The sequence below is a fragment of the Sus scrofa genome, chromosome 15 (assembly GCF_000003025.6).
Source record: "Sus scrofa isolate TJ Tabasco breed Duroc chromosome 15, Sscrofa11.1, whole genome shotgun sequence".
Taxonomy (NCBI): domain Eukaryota; kingdom Metazoa; phylum Chordata; class Mammalia; order Artiodactyla; family Suidae; genus Sus; species Sus scrofa.
Genome location: NC_010457.5, coordinates 14,690,292 through 14,709,041, shown reverse-complemented (window position 1 = coordinate 14,709,041; position 18,750 = coordinate 14,690,292). Strand labels below are relative to the sequence as shown.

The following is an 18,750-nucleotide window of genomic DNA, read 5'->3' as shown; positions in this document are numbered from 1 at the left end:
CACAGCTCACGGCAGTGCCAGATCCTTAACCCACTGAGCAAGGCCAGAGACTGAACCTACAACCTCATAGTTCCTAGTCAGATTTGTTTCTGCTGCACCAAAATGGGAACTTCCAACACTGATTTTCTTAAATCATTGATATATCAGGGTTTATTTATTATCAAAGTATAGCTTATCCTATTCTGACTAGTACATGACTCTTGGAAGTTTTAAGAATTATAGGTAGTAAGCAACTCAGGACAAATGTGTTCAATGTGCCTAAATATTATTCCCTAACCTGCAGAATATAGTCTAAGAGTGAAAGATCACTCTGTGAACATCCAGGTTAGATGAAATCACCCATAGTTTGTGAAGTTGTCTTAACAGCTTTTGGCCAGTTTTCATAAAGCTAACCACCAGCTCTATACACACAGAATAAGAAATGGGAGAATTCCTATCTTAGGGAAAAGGTGGCTTCAAGAGTAAAGACTGATGGCCCAGCATTCAAGGGCCTCCATTTAAATGGTCTGAGTGTTGCATAATCAGCCAACAGAAATGCTTATCATCCTTTGAGCCCCACCTGTGATCAAAGAGCTTCCAATCCGTGCTTGTGGTACTTCATTCTCATCCAGAAGAGCAAAAGATCACGAAAGTAAAAAAAAAAAAAAAAAAAAAAAAAAAAGTTATAATTAATATTATATTATAATTAATATTATCAAAGATATTGAGTTATTTAATGAAATAAATTGGGTAATATTAAAAATAAGTAGGGAATAAGAAAAGAAATATTGGACATTAAAATTTGATTGCAAAGTATGTTAAAATTAATACAAAATTTAAAGATAAATTTGACAAAATCCCTTTGAAAGAAAAATACTGTATATAGGAAAAACTATCAAAATTAGGTCGGTTAAACAAGAATTACAAATATGGGAGTTTCCGTCGTGGCGCAGTGGTTAGCGAATCCGACTAGGAACCATGAGGTTGCGGGTTCGGTCCCTGCCCTTGCTCAGTGGGTTAATGATCTGGCGTTGCCCTGAGCTGTGGTGTAGATTGCAGACGCTGCTTGGATCCTGCGTTGCTGTGGCTCTGGTGTAGGCCGGGGGCGACAGCTCCGATTCGACTCCTAGCCTGCGAACCTCCATATGCCGCGGGAGCGGCTCAAAGAAATAGCAAAAAGACAAAAAAAAAAAAAAAAAAAAAGACACACACAAAAAAGAATTACAAATATGTTTAATGTTGGTGTTTCTAAAATAGGAGGTTTGTCATATATGGCCTTTATTATGTTGAGGTAGTTTCCTTCTATGCCCACTTTCTGCAAGGTTTTTATCAGAAATGGGTGTTGGATTTTTGTCAAAGGCTGTTTCTGCATCTGTTGAGAGGATCATATGGTTTTTATTCTTCAGTTTGTTAATGTGGTGTATCACACACTGATTGATTTGTGAATATTGAAGAACCCTTGCATCTCTGGGATAAATCCCACTTGATCATGATGTACAATCCTTTTAATGTATTGTTGGATGCAGTTTGGTAGTATTTTGTTGAGGATTTTTGCATCTATGTTCATCAGTGAAATTGGCCTGTAGTTGGTTTTATAGGCGGTGCTTCCTATAAAACACCATACATGAAAATATTTATCAGATTGGCTGATGAGCTAAATATGAAATCAGAAATATAAAGGTTTTTAATAGAAGAAAAATTATAAAAGCATAATTTAGGGCACTGGGATGGGGGTATAGAAAGCACAGACTATAAAGGGAAAGACTTAAAACCAAACTAAAATATTGGGTACAACAAAAAGACTATAAACACAATTTAAAATAAAATTACAGGAAGTTATTTGTAGAAATAGAAAAAACAACAGGTTGCTTATAGAATCTATCATTATTTCTCTATATGTGTCTATTTACTGTCATCATCTATATGTGTATGAGTATACTTCTTAAATTCAATTAGAAAAATTCACTCAAGTAGGAAAATAAATGCATTAGTTTCCTATGGCTTCTATAAAATACCACAGTTTTTGAGGTCAGATGCCTGAACATTAAGAAATCTTGAAGACATTACTCTGGGGTTTTTTGGAGGTTCTAGGGGAAAATCCACTTTCTTTCATTTTTCAGTTTTTGGAGGCTGCCCACACCCCTTGGGTCCTGGCCTTACATTATCCCAGACTCTGATTCTGTTATCACATCTTCTTCTCTGTCTCTGGCCGCTATGTCTCCCTCTTTTTAAAAATTAATTAATTTATTTTAATTTTATTTGTATTAGAGTATAGTCAATTTATAATGCTATATCAATTTCTGCTGTATATAACATACTGACCCAGTCATACACATATATATATACATTCTTTTTCTCATACTATCTTTCAGCATGTTCTAAGAGATTGGATATAGTTCCCTGTGCTATACAGTAGGACCTAATTGCTTATCCATTCTAAATGTAATAGTTTGCATCTACCAACTCTTTGCTCTTAGAAGGACCCTTGTAGTTACAATTGAGCTCACCTGAATAAACTGGGATAATCTCTTCTTCTCAAAATCCTTAGCAATCACATCTGTAAAGTTTCTGTTGACATGTAAGATAACATGTCACAGCTTTCAGGGATTAGGATATGGACATCTTTGTGGAACTGTTAGTCCACCTGCATTAATGCACAAACAATATAAGTGATTAATTCATAGGACAGGGAATCAGAATAGTCACTAATGAGTTGAGAAAAGTCTGAGTATAGCTCAATGGTAACCTGAAAAAACAAATGTCCTTTCTCAATGTTTTTGGAAAAAGTCAATCTGATAATACTGAGAGTTTTGAGTGTGTAGGAAAGAGAAAAAAATCACAAACCAATTACATTTGTTTATGTATTTTTGGCCCAACTCCAGTCAAAAACACTAGAGGAAATTGCCCACACATATAACAACATGGAGACACATATATAATCCTGAGGAATTATAAGAAATTAAGTACAACCATGGAGTTCCTGTCGTGGCTCAGTGGTTAATGAATCTGACTAGGAACCATGAGGTTGCAGGTTCAATCCTTGGCCTTGCTCAGTGGGTTAAGGATCTGGCGTTGTGTGAGCTGTGGTGTAGGTCGCAGACGAGGCTCAGATCACATGTTGCTGGGGCTCTGGCATAGACCGACGGCTACAGCTCCGATTCAACCCCTAGCCTGGGAACCTCCATATGCCGTGGGTGTAGCCCCAGAAAAAAAGACCAAAAATAAATAAATTAATTTAAAAAAATTTAAAAAAAGGAAATTAAGCACAATCAAAATGTATATACTACTGGGGAAAAGAATAAATTGCCGTGTATTTACTTTGGGATATTAATCGTTAATAAAAATGAATTTATATTATTGGCATTTACCAACATTGGTATCTAGAAGTCATAATGTTAAATGAGGAAAATAAGTTTTAGAGTAATTTGTGTAATAAAATAATATTTAAGTAAAACTTTTAAAAACATGCAAGACAATGAATGCTGGTTATGAACATATATGTATTCAGTTAAAATATATAAATATGGTGGAGCATGATAAAAATCAACTGCAGGAGAGTGGCTGTGTCTGGGGGAGAGAGATGGAACTGAGATTTCAGGGAGACAGGGGATTCCTCTGAATTTGCAATTTTTTAAAATGATTTTTATTTTTTCCATCATACCTGGTTTACAGTGTTCTGTCAATTTTCAACTGTACAGCAAGATGACCCAGTCACACATACATATATACATTCTTTTTCTCATATGCTCCATCATAAGTGGCTAGATATAGTTCCCAGTGCTATACAGCAGGATCTCATTGCTTATCCATTCCAAAGGCAATAGTTTGCATAAATTTTTATTTAATGAATTCTTAAGCACACATTGGCCTATGCTAGTGAAGCGTGAGAGTGTTTATTATTTTACCCCACATTTCTTTTTCTAGGGCTGCACCTGCGGCATATGGAGGTTCCCAGGCCAGGGGTCCAATCGGAGCTGCAGCTGCTGGCCCACACCACAGCCGCAGAATGCAGGATCCGAGCTGTACCCACAACCCACATCACAGTTCATGGCAATGCTGGATCCTTAATCCATTGAGTGAGGCCGGGGATCAAACCCACAACCTCATGGTTCCTAGCCGTATTCGTTAACCACTGAGCCACGACGGGAACTCCTACTCCACATTTCTGAATGTTTGAGATAATATTATTTTAAAATGGTAATTCAAATATTAATGAAATGAGGGAACTTTGCTGTTGATTTTTATCTTTTAAGAATTTCTTTCCTTATTTTGTAAGTAAAGAAATTTCTGTACATTTCCAGAGGAAGTAACAATAACTAGAGCAATTTTGGGTTTTAGGAATTTCCTTTACTGTTGAGTACTTATGAAGTAATTTACAAATGATAACATACTCTGTAAATGTCAAGGAGGTATAATTACCGTAGTTTCTCTTTTTTTAAAATACAAATCAACTGTTTATGTTTTATTAAAAAGGCATACCACCTTCTATGGAAGGATTGAGTCCTATTTCTGCAGCTAGACGATAATCTCTGTTTGGAGCTTTAGATTATAAGGTCTAAATGGTCCCACCACTGTGAATGGTAAGCAGGTCACATTTTATTATTCTGTTTTCCTGCAGATAATGAAACTAAGGAGCCATGAGACTAAGGGCATGCAAATGTATTGGATGCAAAATTCGAGATGCAGATATTTCTAATTCACCATTCAGTACTTATTCCATTATTTTAGTAAAAAGAAAACTCACTGATCAAATTAGGCCAGGGTCTTATGTGGTGCCTTTTATGATTATTTTTTGTACCCAAGGAGACATGTTAGTAAAAAGAACATTAAAATAAGTAAAAAGAACATTAAAATAAGTAAAAATGTAATCAGTGCAACATATGCCCTTCCTAATTCCAAGAATGAAGAACATTTATCAAAATTACCAAAACTGTGATTAATTCCTGCAGCTCCATGTGAGAGCTTGCACTGTTGGAGTCTTATTCCTTCCCTTATAATAGGAAGAGTCACCTCAGGGAAGATGAGCAACAGTGAGTGAAAACTGGTAAATGGTCAGAACCAAACCACTACTTCTGCAGACAGAGAACTGCCTGGTGTAGAATCTTCTTTATGAAAGGAAGAAGAAAATCCATCCTGGAAGTTAATGTTCTTTTTCTAAAAACATATGCAAATTTTAAAACATTATTAAATTTCTGCCTTGGTTTGTTAAGGCTACTTTCACAAAGTACCAAAGACTGTAACTTAAACGGAAATGTGTTCTGACCCAGTCTGGAGGCTGGATCATGTGTGGTGTCAGCGGGCTGGGTTTCTTCTAAGGCGTCTCGCCTTGACCCCTAGATGGCTGTCTTCACTCCAGGTCGTCATGTGGTCTTCCCTCTGTGTGTGCCTGTGTCCTAATCTCTTCTCATAAGGACACAATCAGGCTGGATTAGGGCCCACCCTAGTGACCACATTTTAACTTATTTACCTCTTTAAATACTCTATGTTCAAATAAAATACATTCTGAGGTACTAGGGGTTAGAGCGTCAACATATGAATTTGCTGGGGGCACAACTAGGCCAGAAGTAATTTCTGGAAGTTAAAATCTAGGAACTTCTGATTGAGCAACAGCTTTCTGTTGTGTCATAAGCCAGAGAAAGAAAAAAAAAAAAAAAAAGTTCAGCCCTTCCTTCCTCCACACTGTACACTGATCATATATTCTGATTTAGGTGGGACATTTTCAGGGAAGCTTCTTCCTATTTTGTCTCAATCCCAAGCCTCCCAAGTATCTAATTGGAATGAGTAATGGTGATGAGGTATACATTGCCTTTTTCATTTTGAAGGGAATAATATGATCTGAATAGGCTTTAAAATAATGATTGGACCAAAAGTTTATCTTGTATCATGTGACAGTTGAAAGCCATACTAACCTTCTACAGCTTCATGAAGAAAATCATTCTGGAAATCTCACTATATTTCTCTCTTAATATGGCCAAATATGATCATATTTCACTCTCTCCTGAGCCTATCTTTTATAATTCATTTTTCTTGGTGATTCCTTTAATCTGCATATTTTCCCAAATCAGAAATTTGAAAATATTTTAATATGTCTCTCTTTTTAAATACATACAGAGAAAACACTGCCAAATCCTGTCCATAGGCTATTATTCTACCAGGTTTCATAGGCCTAATTTTGAAAGTCACTGTTTGAACACTGACCTTTTATTTGATTTACGTTCCTGTCAGAATTATTCTTTTCTTCCTCAATGTAATGGATGCCTTGAACTGAATAAGGGAAAAGCTAACAATAAAGTTAAAAAAAAAAGAGAAAAGAATGCTAATAAATACTTAACTGTTGTCTTCATGTGTGAGTCTGACTTTCTTCCACTTAACATTATGTAATGCTCAATTAAATCCAAATTCCTTAGTTTATGATATGAAACCTTTCCAGACATACCTTTTGAATAACTACATGCCTAATATTTATCCACTTTCCTCTTTGAAATTTATGTGTCATAAATTGACAAATTTATGACAATTGACAAGCTGGCTTTTATTTTTCCCCATTGGTATGCTAGTGAATATTGACCACCAGTTCTGGAGAGTAGAAGGGGTTAGCATAGCGTTGGAGATTTCTATACTGTAAATAGTCCCACAATGGCTAATTTTAAGCTACTTACATGAAATCAACTGGCTTGCAAAATTCCTGAAAATTTAACAATTGGTCCATGTTAAATAGGGAATCCACCTCTAGCATACCACTAATTCCTATACCCATAATTTTTTTTTTTTTTTGTCTTTTTAGGGCTGCATCCATGCCACATGGAGGTTCTCAGGCTGGGGATCAAATCAGAGCTGTAGACACAGGCCTACACCACAGCCACAGCGATGCCAGATCCAAGCCATGTCTGTGACCTACACCACAGCTCATGGCAATACCAGATCCTTAACCCACTGAGCAAGGCCGGAGATCAAACCTGTGTCCTCATGGATGCTAGTCAGATTCATTTCCACTGAGCCACAATGGACACTCCCCATAGTTTTTTATTGTAAATATATTTTTTTAATTTTTAAAAAAATTTTCTCAAAGTATAGTTGACTTACAATTTTGTATCAGTTTCAATGTACAGTGAAGGGAATCACTTATGCATATTTTATCTCAAGGCTTCAAATATGCTACTTCCTTGACTGAAAATAGACTGCTTTCTGTATCTAAGAAGTTCCCATTAATCTTTTAAAATACAACTCAGTTGTTCTTCTGTCTTAGAAACCCCTCATCCCCACCCCTGGAGTTTTCAGATGGTCCATCCCCATCTCATTAGTTGTTCTCCTGATCATTGTGAGTGCTTGTATGTTGAGTCATCTCATTGTAACATCATCTTATCTTTTTTTTAATCTGCTTGCCAGTTACATTGTTAGTATTTGAAAGCACTTGAATTTGCAGATGAGGAAATTGATGCTCAGAGCCTAACAGTATGGGGAAACATAATGTCACATTTGTTTATTTTTTAATAGCCCAGTATTTAAAGGGATGGATAAATTGATACTCTAAAGCTTGCATTTACCTTTCTTTGACCTTAGGCAAATGACTTAGCCCTCCTGACCTTAAGTATTACCATATACAAATGGACATAAGAATATGTAAACTCATGAGAGTTTGGTAAATTGCCTGTGAGGTACACCACAGCGTGTGACACCTAGGAACCAGTGAACAGATGGTAACTATAGGCTGTATCACAGGGGAACATGCACTAGAAGAACCTCCACTATTTCTGATAATGCTTTGGACCAGTACAAGGTGAACTGACCTTACATATGTGTCTGGTAAGAGTGAAGTAACTTAACAGTTCCAGATGAAATAGAGCTTTCATTCTGAAAATATATGTCCTTCAATATTTTATCATGATGCCTCTAACATTTAAAAAATTTTTCCTGGGAGTTCCCGTCATGGCTCAGTGGTTAATGAACCACAATAGCATCCGTGAGGATGCGGGTTTGATCCCTGGCCTCATTCATTGGGTTACAGATCTGGCATTGCCATGAGCTGTGGTGTTAGTCGCAGACGAGGCTCAGATCCTGTTGCTGTGGTTCTGGTGTAGGCCAGAGGCTACAGCTCTGATTCAACCCCTAGCCCAGAAACCTCCATAAGTCACTGGTGTGGCCCTAAAAGACAAAAAAAAAAAAAAAAAAGACAAAAAAATTTTTTTCTCCTACTTGAAAGCTTATGCTGGTTTTCCTTTTATTTATTTTTTTCCCTGAGTAGGCACCTCCTACTATTGATTCCAGTCATTAAATCTATGGCCTACTCTTCTGTGCTTCCATTCCTGCAGCCTTTGCATGCAAGATCCCTTCCCTTTGACTGTACGGTCCTGCATCATACCCAAAGACTGCGAAACCACCGAGTGGTCCTCCTGGAGCCCCTGCTCTAAGACGTGCCGTTCAGGGAGCCTCTCACCAGGATTTAGGAGCAGGAGCCGGAATGTGAAGCACATTGCTATCGGTGGTGGAAAGGATTGCCCTGAACTTCTCGAGAAAGAGGCCTGTATTGTCGAAGGCGAACTTTTGCATCCATGTCCCAGGTACTGTGTACTCTTCAGTGTGATTATTCACTCTTCTCTGTGACCTCATTTTATGGGGAAGAGGGATGTTAATAATAACTGCGGCTGGGGCTCACATTTTGTTGAGTCTTTACTCAATGCAGGATTTCCTACTAGGCAGAGTAGCACAGTGGGGTAAGAGAATGGGCTGTGTTGATTCCCTGGGCTCCAGTCCACTTTCTAATTATGTGAATTTTGGCAAGTGACTTAAATCTAGTGCTTCCATTTACTCTTCCACTAGTGGTTCTTATTGCATCCAGCACCCTGCACACCATAAACACTCTGTGACCATTAGTTATCATTTCCTGATATATCACATCTAATTTCATGACAACCTAAGAATCTATTCATAAAATCTGCATTTTGTACATGAGGCCACCGGTGCTCAGAGAGATGAAATAACTTCTGGGATTACATAGCTAATGAGTGGCAGCACCCTGTTTCTAATGCTGTTCTCTTTCTAAAAGTCACTGCCAGTCTGGAACATTGTCTCTATTTCAGAGTGCCTAAGGAACTGGAGAATGCTGGGGGAAGTGTTGACATAAATTAGTAGCTATGTTTTAATATCTTTATATTGGTTACATTTTGCCTGATTGTATAGCCCTTGGAGAAGACTGTAGTGTGTTTTGCTTGTGGGCTCATGATAGGCCCAGTTTGATAATGGTAGAAATCACTGAGGCTGGCTATTCAGAAGTCTGTTGGGGATGAATTTGTGATAATTTCATCTGGAAAGCAGCCCTGAACTGTTTCTTAAATCTGTAGCTATTTTAGATATATCTTTGCTATTATAGTTTCTTAGCATCTCTAAGATTTGAGGTCATTTCCTTAGTGATGATGGGCAACTTTATATATATATAACTTGGTGTATAAATTAATTATCTGGGAATATAAGAAAGGAAAGTGGGTTACAGACCCGCTGAGTGGTGTTGTCAAGGAGCCTTGCTATCCCTTAAACCTGAAATAATGCGTGCATGGAGTTGGGTACGGGTAGAGAGATAGAGAAGCAAGTTCTTGTTCACAGATTTTTAGTCACTCACCTCCTCTACCTCACTATTGAAATCAAGGTCAATTCAACATACTCCTTATATCATTGATTATTCATTTTTTAATAAAATGACCCCTTAGATTTATGTCATTTCTTGCCTGAAAAGCATAGAAAGCAGATGTACTCTATGATCCTTTACAGATTAACCCATTGTCACAGAATCCTTTTTAATTATATTATGTGTCCAATCTTTCAAGATACTAACTTTGGGGCAAAGCATAGGGCTGGAAAGAAAACCTGAGGTCTCGGTCCCTTTTGAACTTGGATAGACCTTTGGTTAAATTTACATCACCATCACTTATTGAATGTATGTCCTTGGATAAGCTATACCACTTCTCTGAGATAGGTTTGTCTTCAATAAAATGTGTCTAAGTATACTGCCTGTGTTGGAGCTTGAATGGCTGCAGACTAGCACTGTTTGTCCCAGTGCTCAGCACATAGAAGGCACTGCAAGAACACTGATTCTTGTTGCTGCTATTTGCAGGTAGGTACTTTTCCTCCAATAAGAGAATCCTTCCTTTCCTTGGGAGGCATACTGTAGTAATTTAATGGAGTAAAAATTTATTTCTTCTGAGTGATTTGGAAATTTCCCTATGGAGGCCTAATTTAGGAAGGTTCTCAATGTTAGGCTGCCAGGAATAGAATCTCAGTTTAATGATGACCTTGACATTGGTACTTTTCTCCTTTCTGCCTATCATGGAATGGCTAATGACCTCTTCCTGATATTTTCAAGAGTTTTTTTTTTTTTTTATAGACATCTGACCATTTTTATTCTTTTATTTGTTTATAACTTTTACAGTTTTCTTGGAAGTCACAGTGGTGCCTCTTTGATGATGTTGAGAAAGTTGAGTTGGATCAAATTTAGTTAAATAATGACTACCTTTTATTGAGTATCTACTGTTGGCTAATAACTAGATCAGAGATTTTATAAAGATTATTTAGAATAACATAGAGTTTATCATCCAAATGGGACATTTTAAGAGTAAAAGGGGTGTAAACTGGTATTGCTCAGTTTCAAATTGAAGTCCATTTGGCTTCAAAGTCAATGTTCTTTCCACTGCATCACACTGACCCTCATAAAAGTCATAGAGAAGACATACCCAGATAAGGGTATAGGCACACATATACATGTATTCGTGAGTGTCATTTTTTTCTAACAAAATAACGTGGAATAGTAATACTTCAGGATGTACTCAAGATTAATTTCTGTATTGAGATTCATTTGAATGAATCTTAAACACCTGAAAACTGGGTCTGACAAAGTTCACCGAAAATGAACTTGAGCCTCTAGTTATGCTGTTTGGAAATGTTACTGAGCATGACACTTTTCAAAAACCTTCACAAATAGTGAATTTGTAGGAAATAGGGGTCTTAGAAACTCTACTGAATACCAACCAGTGTTTACCAGGGAAAAGGATGTGTTAACTAAGGATTCCACTTGGTTGTAGAAAGAAGAATGCATAAATAACAGCAACAAAATTAACATTGGCTGACATTTTTATTTGTCTGAAATCTGAGCCATGGCCTCTACCACAGGAAAGCATAAAGGCCGTGTGCTAACTTTTGTTTCTAGTTTGATACCGGTGATTAAAATTCACTGTGAACAAGGGAAATGGAAACTCAAATCTCTTAGGGAACAAAAATGTCCATTTCTCCTTTCCCAGAATTCATGAACAATTCATATGCATCAAGCAACTTAATTCACCATCCTTCTCCCCAGAAAAAAATATCCTTTCTTAGAATGTGGTTTGGATTTTACCCCTCCACCATTTTTGCTATAGTAAATATACTCTGCCCTCTTGCTGCGTGCCAAGCACTACATTCAGTGTTTGTTTGGGTTACCTCAGAGAGCAGATTAGATGAAATCCCTTCTTTTTCATGGACCTAAATTTTAGTGAAGATATACCAAAGTAATAAAATAAACTATATACTTTTATATGAGGTACAGAAAAATTAAAGGGTTAGAGCATGTAGAGGCTTCTTGGAAATTTTGATGGGGGATCAACTTGGGTTACAGAATTAAAAGTGTCATTAGAGGGGCCTCTTTTGAACAAGCAGGATCTGTAGGGGTGGGAAACTTGAAGAAAATGAGGAAATTAGCCTTTCAGGTAATTAAAGGAAGAATATTCTAAGAAGAGATGATCTAGAGATTTGCTTCCTTCTTGCATATGAATATTAACAAACAAAGGATTTTAGTTGCATAGCTGGGGGCTACTCTTCTCACCATCTAGACTCCACTGATCATCCATTTCACTACAAACACTATGTGTGCCAATCCCTAAGGCAATATTCCATGAAGGGAATGTTGACCTAGAGCTGCCCCTTCTAGAAGAGGTCCCTGAGTCAGAATACTTTTGAAGTTCCTTGGGGCAGCCAGCATGAGTTAACCTGAAAGGAGACAGAGACCAGATTGTCAAGCTAACTTGGATATTTTAGAAGGACAGTTGATTCTTGAATAGCATGGGTTGGTTTGACATGTGCAGATTCTCTTAGATGGGGATTTTTTTTTCAATAGTATATACTACTGTTTACCCCATCTGAGGTTGGTTGAATCCATGGATGCAGAACTGTGGATACAGAGAGCTGACTCTAGCAGTTATAGCAAATTTTCTGACTACATGCAGGATTATCCCCTAACCCCACGTTATTCAAGGGTCAACTGTATACATGAGTTAGCATTGTGTAACTTTAAGCATGTTTCAAAATTATGCTGTTTTTGACCAAGATATATGTAGACTTCATGAAACCCCTCTTTCAGTATTACTCAGTCTGCTTATAAATTTATGTACCCACCCCACGTAACACTAAGAACTCACATCATATATTATGGGGTTGGTATAGAAATGAGAGTGATGGTTTAAATCTGCTTGATCCTGGCTAACTCTTCTCTTGGTGTGTTTATCTACTGTCATTGCACATCATGACCTTAGATGTTACATTATTCTCTGTCTCAAAACATTGGAAGGTGTGGGTTTAATAAGGTACCTTGGCACTTTGGTTCTTTCTTATGTCCCAATTAGCATCTAAAGTATTAGATCCTACATCTCAACTAAGAGGGAGGTGAAAAGATTCTGAGTCTGTAAATGATAAGGTGGACTTGTTTACTAGAGAGCATAAAGGAAAGGCAGAGGACACAGAGAGCTGAGACATGACCTGATGCTGGAACAGCTGTGACCTAAGATCCTTTGTGCTTAAGGAGAGAGCCTGTTCTGGCTGAAGACATTGTAACACACAAGAACATTGAAAAAGAATGTCAACATCTTTCTTAGAAGTGACACTTCAGAGGACCTACCAGTGACTTCCACCACATCACCAGAAGGCAACAGCTTTCATGCAAGAATGGCTGTTTTACCTTTTAAATGATCAGATGGAGTTTAAAATCGACTATAAGACAGTGTTATTGAAAGGGTGATAGTGACCAATATTAGAGTAAAACTTTAAGAAGGTCTCAAGGCAGAAGCTACATGGCTAATAGTATTATGTAGACTGAGTAATAATACTGCATAGGAAGCCAGTTTCCTAAACATTGCTTTAGTGCTCTGGTATAGCACTGAACAGATGTGGTCTTATAATCCATCCCTTCTTATCTCTGGTATATGTGAATTTATTTTTATTATGGGAGAACTAGAGATTCTTTGCAAAAGGTCTGTCTGGGCAGATTTCATACTGAGAAATCTGGCTTTCCTGTAGCCTGCTTTGATGTGCTTGTCAGACAACTTCCTGTGACCAGCCTGATTCTTCCTAGCATCTCTCTAAGGCACTGATCCTGATTCCAGATTTTCAAGATAAAATTCTTTTTTTAACTGAGAAAACTCTGTGGATTAACTGATGGATCTCTTTTGGATGGGTGTTAAAGCCAGGAATGGAGCCAAGGGAAGAGGTGGTGGGTAAAATTTGGCATGGAAGTTGGCTTCCTTTGCCCATTGGAATGAAGTGAGTACTGGAATGAGTTTGACATGTCATGAAGAGTGTTTGTTCAACACCTGCTTCAGCCTGTCACTGTGTTAATTTCTGGAGAATTCAGGAAATTTCAGCCTGTGTTTACTTAGTTTATTCATCTTAAGAATCTTCTATAATATACTCATTAAAAAATGGAGCATCTAGAACCTGACTCTCTAAGAGTGTTTAATTGATGATGTTCCCACAAATCATCCAAACATATGGATATAGATTTTTTTGTTTATTTCTTTTTCTCTTCTACGTTAGAATGGATAGCACCTATAAAAGAGCCTTGGCTGAGAGAAACTGCTTGGTAAACAATGGATAAATGAATCAATGCTCAAAAAATGTAGAGCAGTTCTAGAACATTATGCACAGGGTACTTTATTTCATACATAGACTTATTATATGACCTGTGTAAAGGATTCAAAGTCATTTCTTATAAAGAGCATCTAAAATTGGCATCATAAAGGAGGTTAAATAAGAACATCTACCCAGAGAAGGAATGGACACAGAGAACTTGATGCGATGTGGTCCCCAGCAGCTGCCTTGCTTTTGCTAAGTGTGTCTAGTTTTCCAGATAGAATTTTTTGTCTTCATTGGTTATAATATTACAGTGGAATACTACCCAGCCAGAAAAAAAGATAGTCATTTACAGCAACATGGATAGACCTAGAAATTATCATACTAAGTGAAGTAAATCAGAGAAAGACAAAATATCGTATGAGATCACTAATATGTGAAATCTAATAGAAATGATACAAGAAAATTTACAAAGCAGAAACAGTTCCAAAGATTTCAAAACCAAACTTATGCTTACCAAAAGGAAAACATGGGGGGAAGGATAAATTGAGGGGATGTTTTATATATACATACACACACACACATACACACACACTGGTATATATAGAATAGATACATAAAGGAGATCTACTGTATAATATAGGGAAATTTACTCAGTATTGTGTGGTAATTTACGTGGGAAAAGAACCTGAAAAGGAATGATATATGTATATGTATAACTGATTTATTTTGCTGTACGCCTAAAATTAACACAATTTTGTAAATCATCTATACTCCAATAATATTTTTAAAAAACCCAATAATATTTAAAACAACAAACAAACAAAAAAGAGTCACTTAAAGAAGGGTGAGAAGTGGATCACAGTTTGAATTTATAAAGTTTGCCTTCCAGAAAAGAATGGCACACACATTGCCTACCACATCCACTGTATTGCTTCCCATTGATCATCTACCACAACACCTAATATCCTGCCACATAACAGGAGCTCAAGAAATGGTTGTAAATTAATGGATTGGGAAGCTTTTTTAGAATTGTTTTAATTAAGCAGTTTTCCGAAGCACTTGAGGAGTAAAGGAGTCACGACCTGAAAGCCTCAGGAGAATCTGATTCAGGAAATAAACAACAGTTTTAAAGAATCTGTAAATAGTTTCAGCAGGAGACTGATGCCTTTTCATTGAGTCCATCTTGTACTGGTGCTTATTGTTTCATGAGTCCCTGTTATGCCACTTTCAGTTCCCCTGGATGGAAGATTTTTCTCCTGCTAGTGTAAGAAAATTAACGTACTGTTAAATGCTGTGCCAAGCGATAGAAGTCTATTAATAATACATATGTGGAGTTTGGCTAGCAAAACCATCTGCTGAAGATGCAAAGAGGTTCGCACTTCATAGTAGCTTTCCATAATCAATAGTCCCACTCTATTCAATAAAAAATTACTAGAGCATAAAATGTACAAAGCTTGATCGGCTTCCATTATTTTGGTCATCTGTTCAGCAAAAAAATGACAAGTTAATTCTTTTCTAAATGCATTTACAACTTCAAAAGGACAACAGACATTATCATAAATTAGTCATGCTGAAGTACACTGATTTTTAATATACGCACATTAATTTGAATACCTTGAGCTAAGGTTTCAATTCCATGAGTGTTTGCAGATCTATACGTGCTTAGTCAAAACATGACTATTAACTAATGCAATTATTTTCAATCTGTCATCATTAAATCATATATGATTCTATTCTGTGTTGCTTTGCTTCAAATCCAAGCCTTTAGAAGGAGAAAGAATCCATACTTTGTAAGCAATTCTAAGCCTTCTGCAAGTGGCAGAACATGCATTCTAAAGGGCAGGGTTGCTATAAAACCCTGATGGTCCTGCCATCCTACTGCTATTAGAATCACTTTATGTGACGTTAGTAGGATAGAAGTCTTTTAAAAATAATCACTAAATGTGCCTACTTTTCCAATTTTGGCTTTTGTAATTTAGGGTGTCTCTATTCCTTGCTTCAGGGCAATGACTTCATTCATTACTCCTTCTGCATCCCCTCCACCCCCAGCCAATTTGGTGGATTCCTTGGGTTAGACAACATCACTCTTAGGAAGACAAGGTGGCTTCCTGGGTGATTGAATTTCAGGCCCTCAAGTAGCTTTTCCTAATCCCCAATTTATCTTCTCTATCTTTTCACAGGACTATGCACTCCCACCATTAGACATTTCTTTCTTTGGCTTAATTGTGATTTCTCCTTTTAAACTGCATATACCTTTTTAGAATAATAAAATATTTAAAATTAATTTTCAATTGGATCATGCGATTACCTTTATTGATCATTTCCTAACAGAAGGCCTAAATTATGGGGGAAATATGAAGAAATTGGGCAGTGAGTTCCAGCAGTTGGAGAAAGATTCAGAAAGCAGATTTTAGAAGGTAAATGGAGAAGAATTGAATTTCACAGCTATAATACCTAGCTGTGCAGCCCTTTCCTGGGCTGTCTCAAGAAAGAACTCAGTGTCAAGAAATTGTGCTGCTAATATTAGGGACAAAACCAATTTGGAGTCATTCTGTGCTCCTCTCTCTCCCGTCCACATCGAATCCATTAGAGGGTTCTTCCTATTCTCACAGTACATCTAGGAACTGATCACGTTTCACCAGCTACACTGTGACTGCCTTGGTTGAAGCCACCATCATCTCTCCTGGGCTGGCAACGTTCTCCTTTCTTCCACTCCCCTTTCATCTAGGCTTGCTTCAGTGCCCAGGGTGATTCTCTAATTTTTTTTTTTTTTTTTTTTTTTTTTTTTTTTTTTGTCTTTTTAGAGCCATACCTGCAGCATATGGAAGTTCCCAGGCTAGGGGTCAAATCAGAGTTGTAACCCACCTACCACACTGCCACAGCAACACCAGATCCTAGCCACATTTGCAGTCTATACCCATGTCTCATAGCAACGACACATCCTTAACCCACTGAGCAAGGCCAGGGATTGAACCTACGTCCTCAGGGATGCTAGTCAGATTCTTTTCTGCTGAGCCATGACAGGAACTCCGATTCTTTAAACATTTAAATTACATCTGGTATCATCACTTTCCTCAAAAGCTTGCAATGATTTCCTAGTGGATTTGGAACACCACTTACCTGCCTGTCCCAAATTCACTGGCCTCTGTGCTTTCCCAGAATGTGCCAAGCTCTTTCCTTCCCTGGGACCTTTGAATGTGCTCTTTTCTATGTCTAAAATTCTCCTTGCCCACCTCTTCTTGGGTTTACCCTTTCATTTGATTCAGGATTCTGAAGTCTTTCCTGACTGTGGCTCTGAAATAGCTCTCCTTGTCTGTCTCTCCCTGATGGACACATTATCTGATGCCCTGCTCATATTGGTTCTTTTCCATCTGCTCCACTAGAAGGTCATTTTCCCAAGGTCAAGGGCTTTGTCCTTCTCACAGCTATACATTTCTTTTGTCTGAAATCTTTCCTGGCACATAGATGGAGCTCAAGCATTACTTCTTGAAAGAAAGGAGACATGAACACATGGCTAAGTGATTTGAGTATTATTGAGCAGGCTTATTTCTTCTCCTAGGGAGTCCTAGCCGTTTAACACCTTTCTGCCATCAGTGTCTCATCCATATCTTTATATTAACTCAGGTATTCCTGTGCATTCAGTATATGAGTTTTCAGCACTCCCCATCTCAGATGGGGTTCCAGAGTGGCTGACAATGAGTTCTTTCACCAAAGGTGGGGACATTGGAGTCATTTTCACATGAAGGGACAATGGCAGGTTTACCCAACATTCACAATGACTTGGGAGCCATATAGGGAATTTGATTTCAGGACCTTGAAAAGGTAGGACCCTTCAAAAAATTCACTGCACCATTTAGTGGAAATTTGAATTTTTACAATTAGAGATTCCTCTATTTGGCTTATATTTTGTTTCTCTTTTGAACTTGTAATTATCTCCTGAAAGTGCTAAAATTTGACCCTGTGTGACTATAGTGTTTGAATTATAAAATGATTGGCTATATGAAATTCTTCAACTGTGTTTATGTTTAAGATTGGAAGGAAAATTATTTTGGCAGTGTGAACTATTTTTGGGCAGTTTTTGGTGACAATACCGCTGTTGCCAATTGAGGATATTTTTTTTGCTTCAGTCCAGGAAGCACTTCCTCAGACCAAGACCAACATTTACTTGTCCTCACCATGGTGTGGCAGGTAACTGTCACCTACTGGGTTGCTTTCTTTTCTTTTTTCTTTCTTTTTTTCTTTTTTTGAGATTTAAATCTATTTAACAATGTGCTGAAGTTGAATTATAATTTATAATGTTGTTAGCCATTAATCACTCATTAACTGGTCATTAAGAGCTGAGTTATCAAAATAATAGTAAGCAAATTCCTTTCTATATATGCCAACCAACTTTCACAAGTTTACTATTCACTGTTTTAATTTACCAGACTATCATTTCCTTAAGAAGATATGCTTTAGGATCAGATATTCCTGACTTTGAGCCCTGCTCTTCTACTTACTTAAATTATGGGACCTTGGAAATTTTTTTTATTCTTATGCTGATTCTCTTATCCCTAAAAGAGGGAGTAGTATTTACCTCCGAGGCCTGTTGGTAGAAGTACATGAAGTCATGCACCTAGATTTGTTAGTGCAGTGCCTGATCCAGCATGAGCATTCAGAATATTGTGGTTGTTATTATTACCTGGAGGATAGGTCATGATACCCTAGAAGCTTGAATAAATGAATGCCCCATCTATCCTGTTCAACCAGACTGTTTGACAAGACAAATGGTTCCCATGGTCACATTCATAAGGGGCCATGAGGAAAAACTAATTGCTTTCATGTCATGGCCATTTACTCTACCTGAGGCATTTCCACAATGGATTTTGAAGTGCTGCTCACCTACAGGAGGCCTTTGAGACTCTC

At 37.4% G+C, this 18,750-nt stretch overlaps 1 protein-coding gene across 1 annotated transcript in view; it reads left to right on the top strand.

Annotated features, from left to right (window-relative positions):
* Positions 1–18,750, top strand: part of THSD7B (thrombospondin type 1 domain containing 7B) — a 1,521,641-nt gene that overhangs the window by 901,594 nt on the left and 601,297 nt on the right. Inside the window, 1 exon segment of the mRNA XM_021075621.1 lies at positions 8,289–8,537. Within this exon segment, the coding sequence (XP_020931280.1) occupies positions 8,289–8,537 (249 nt within the window).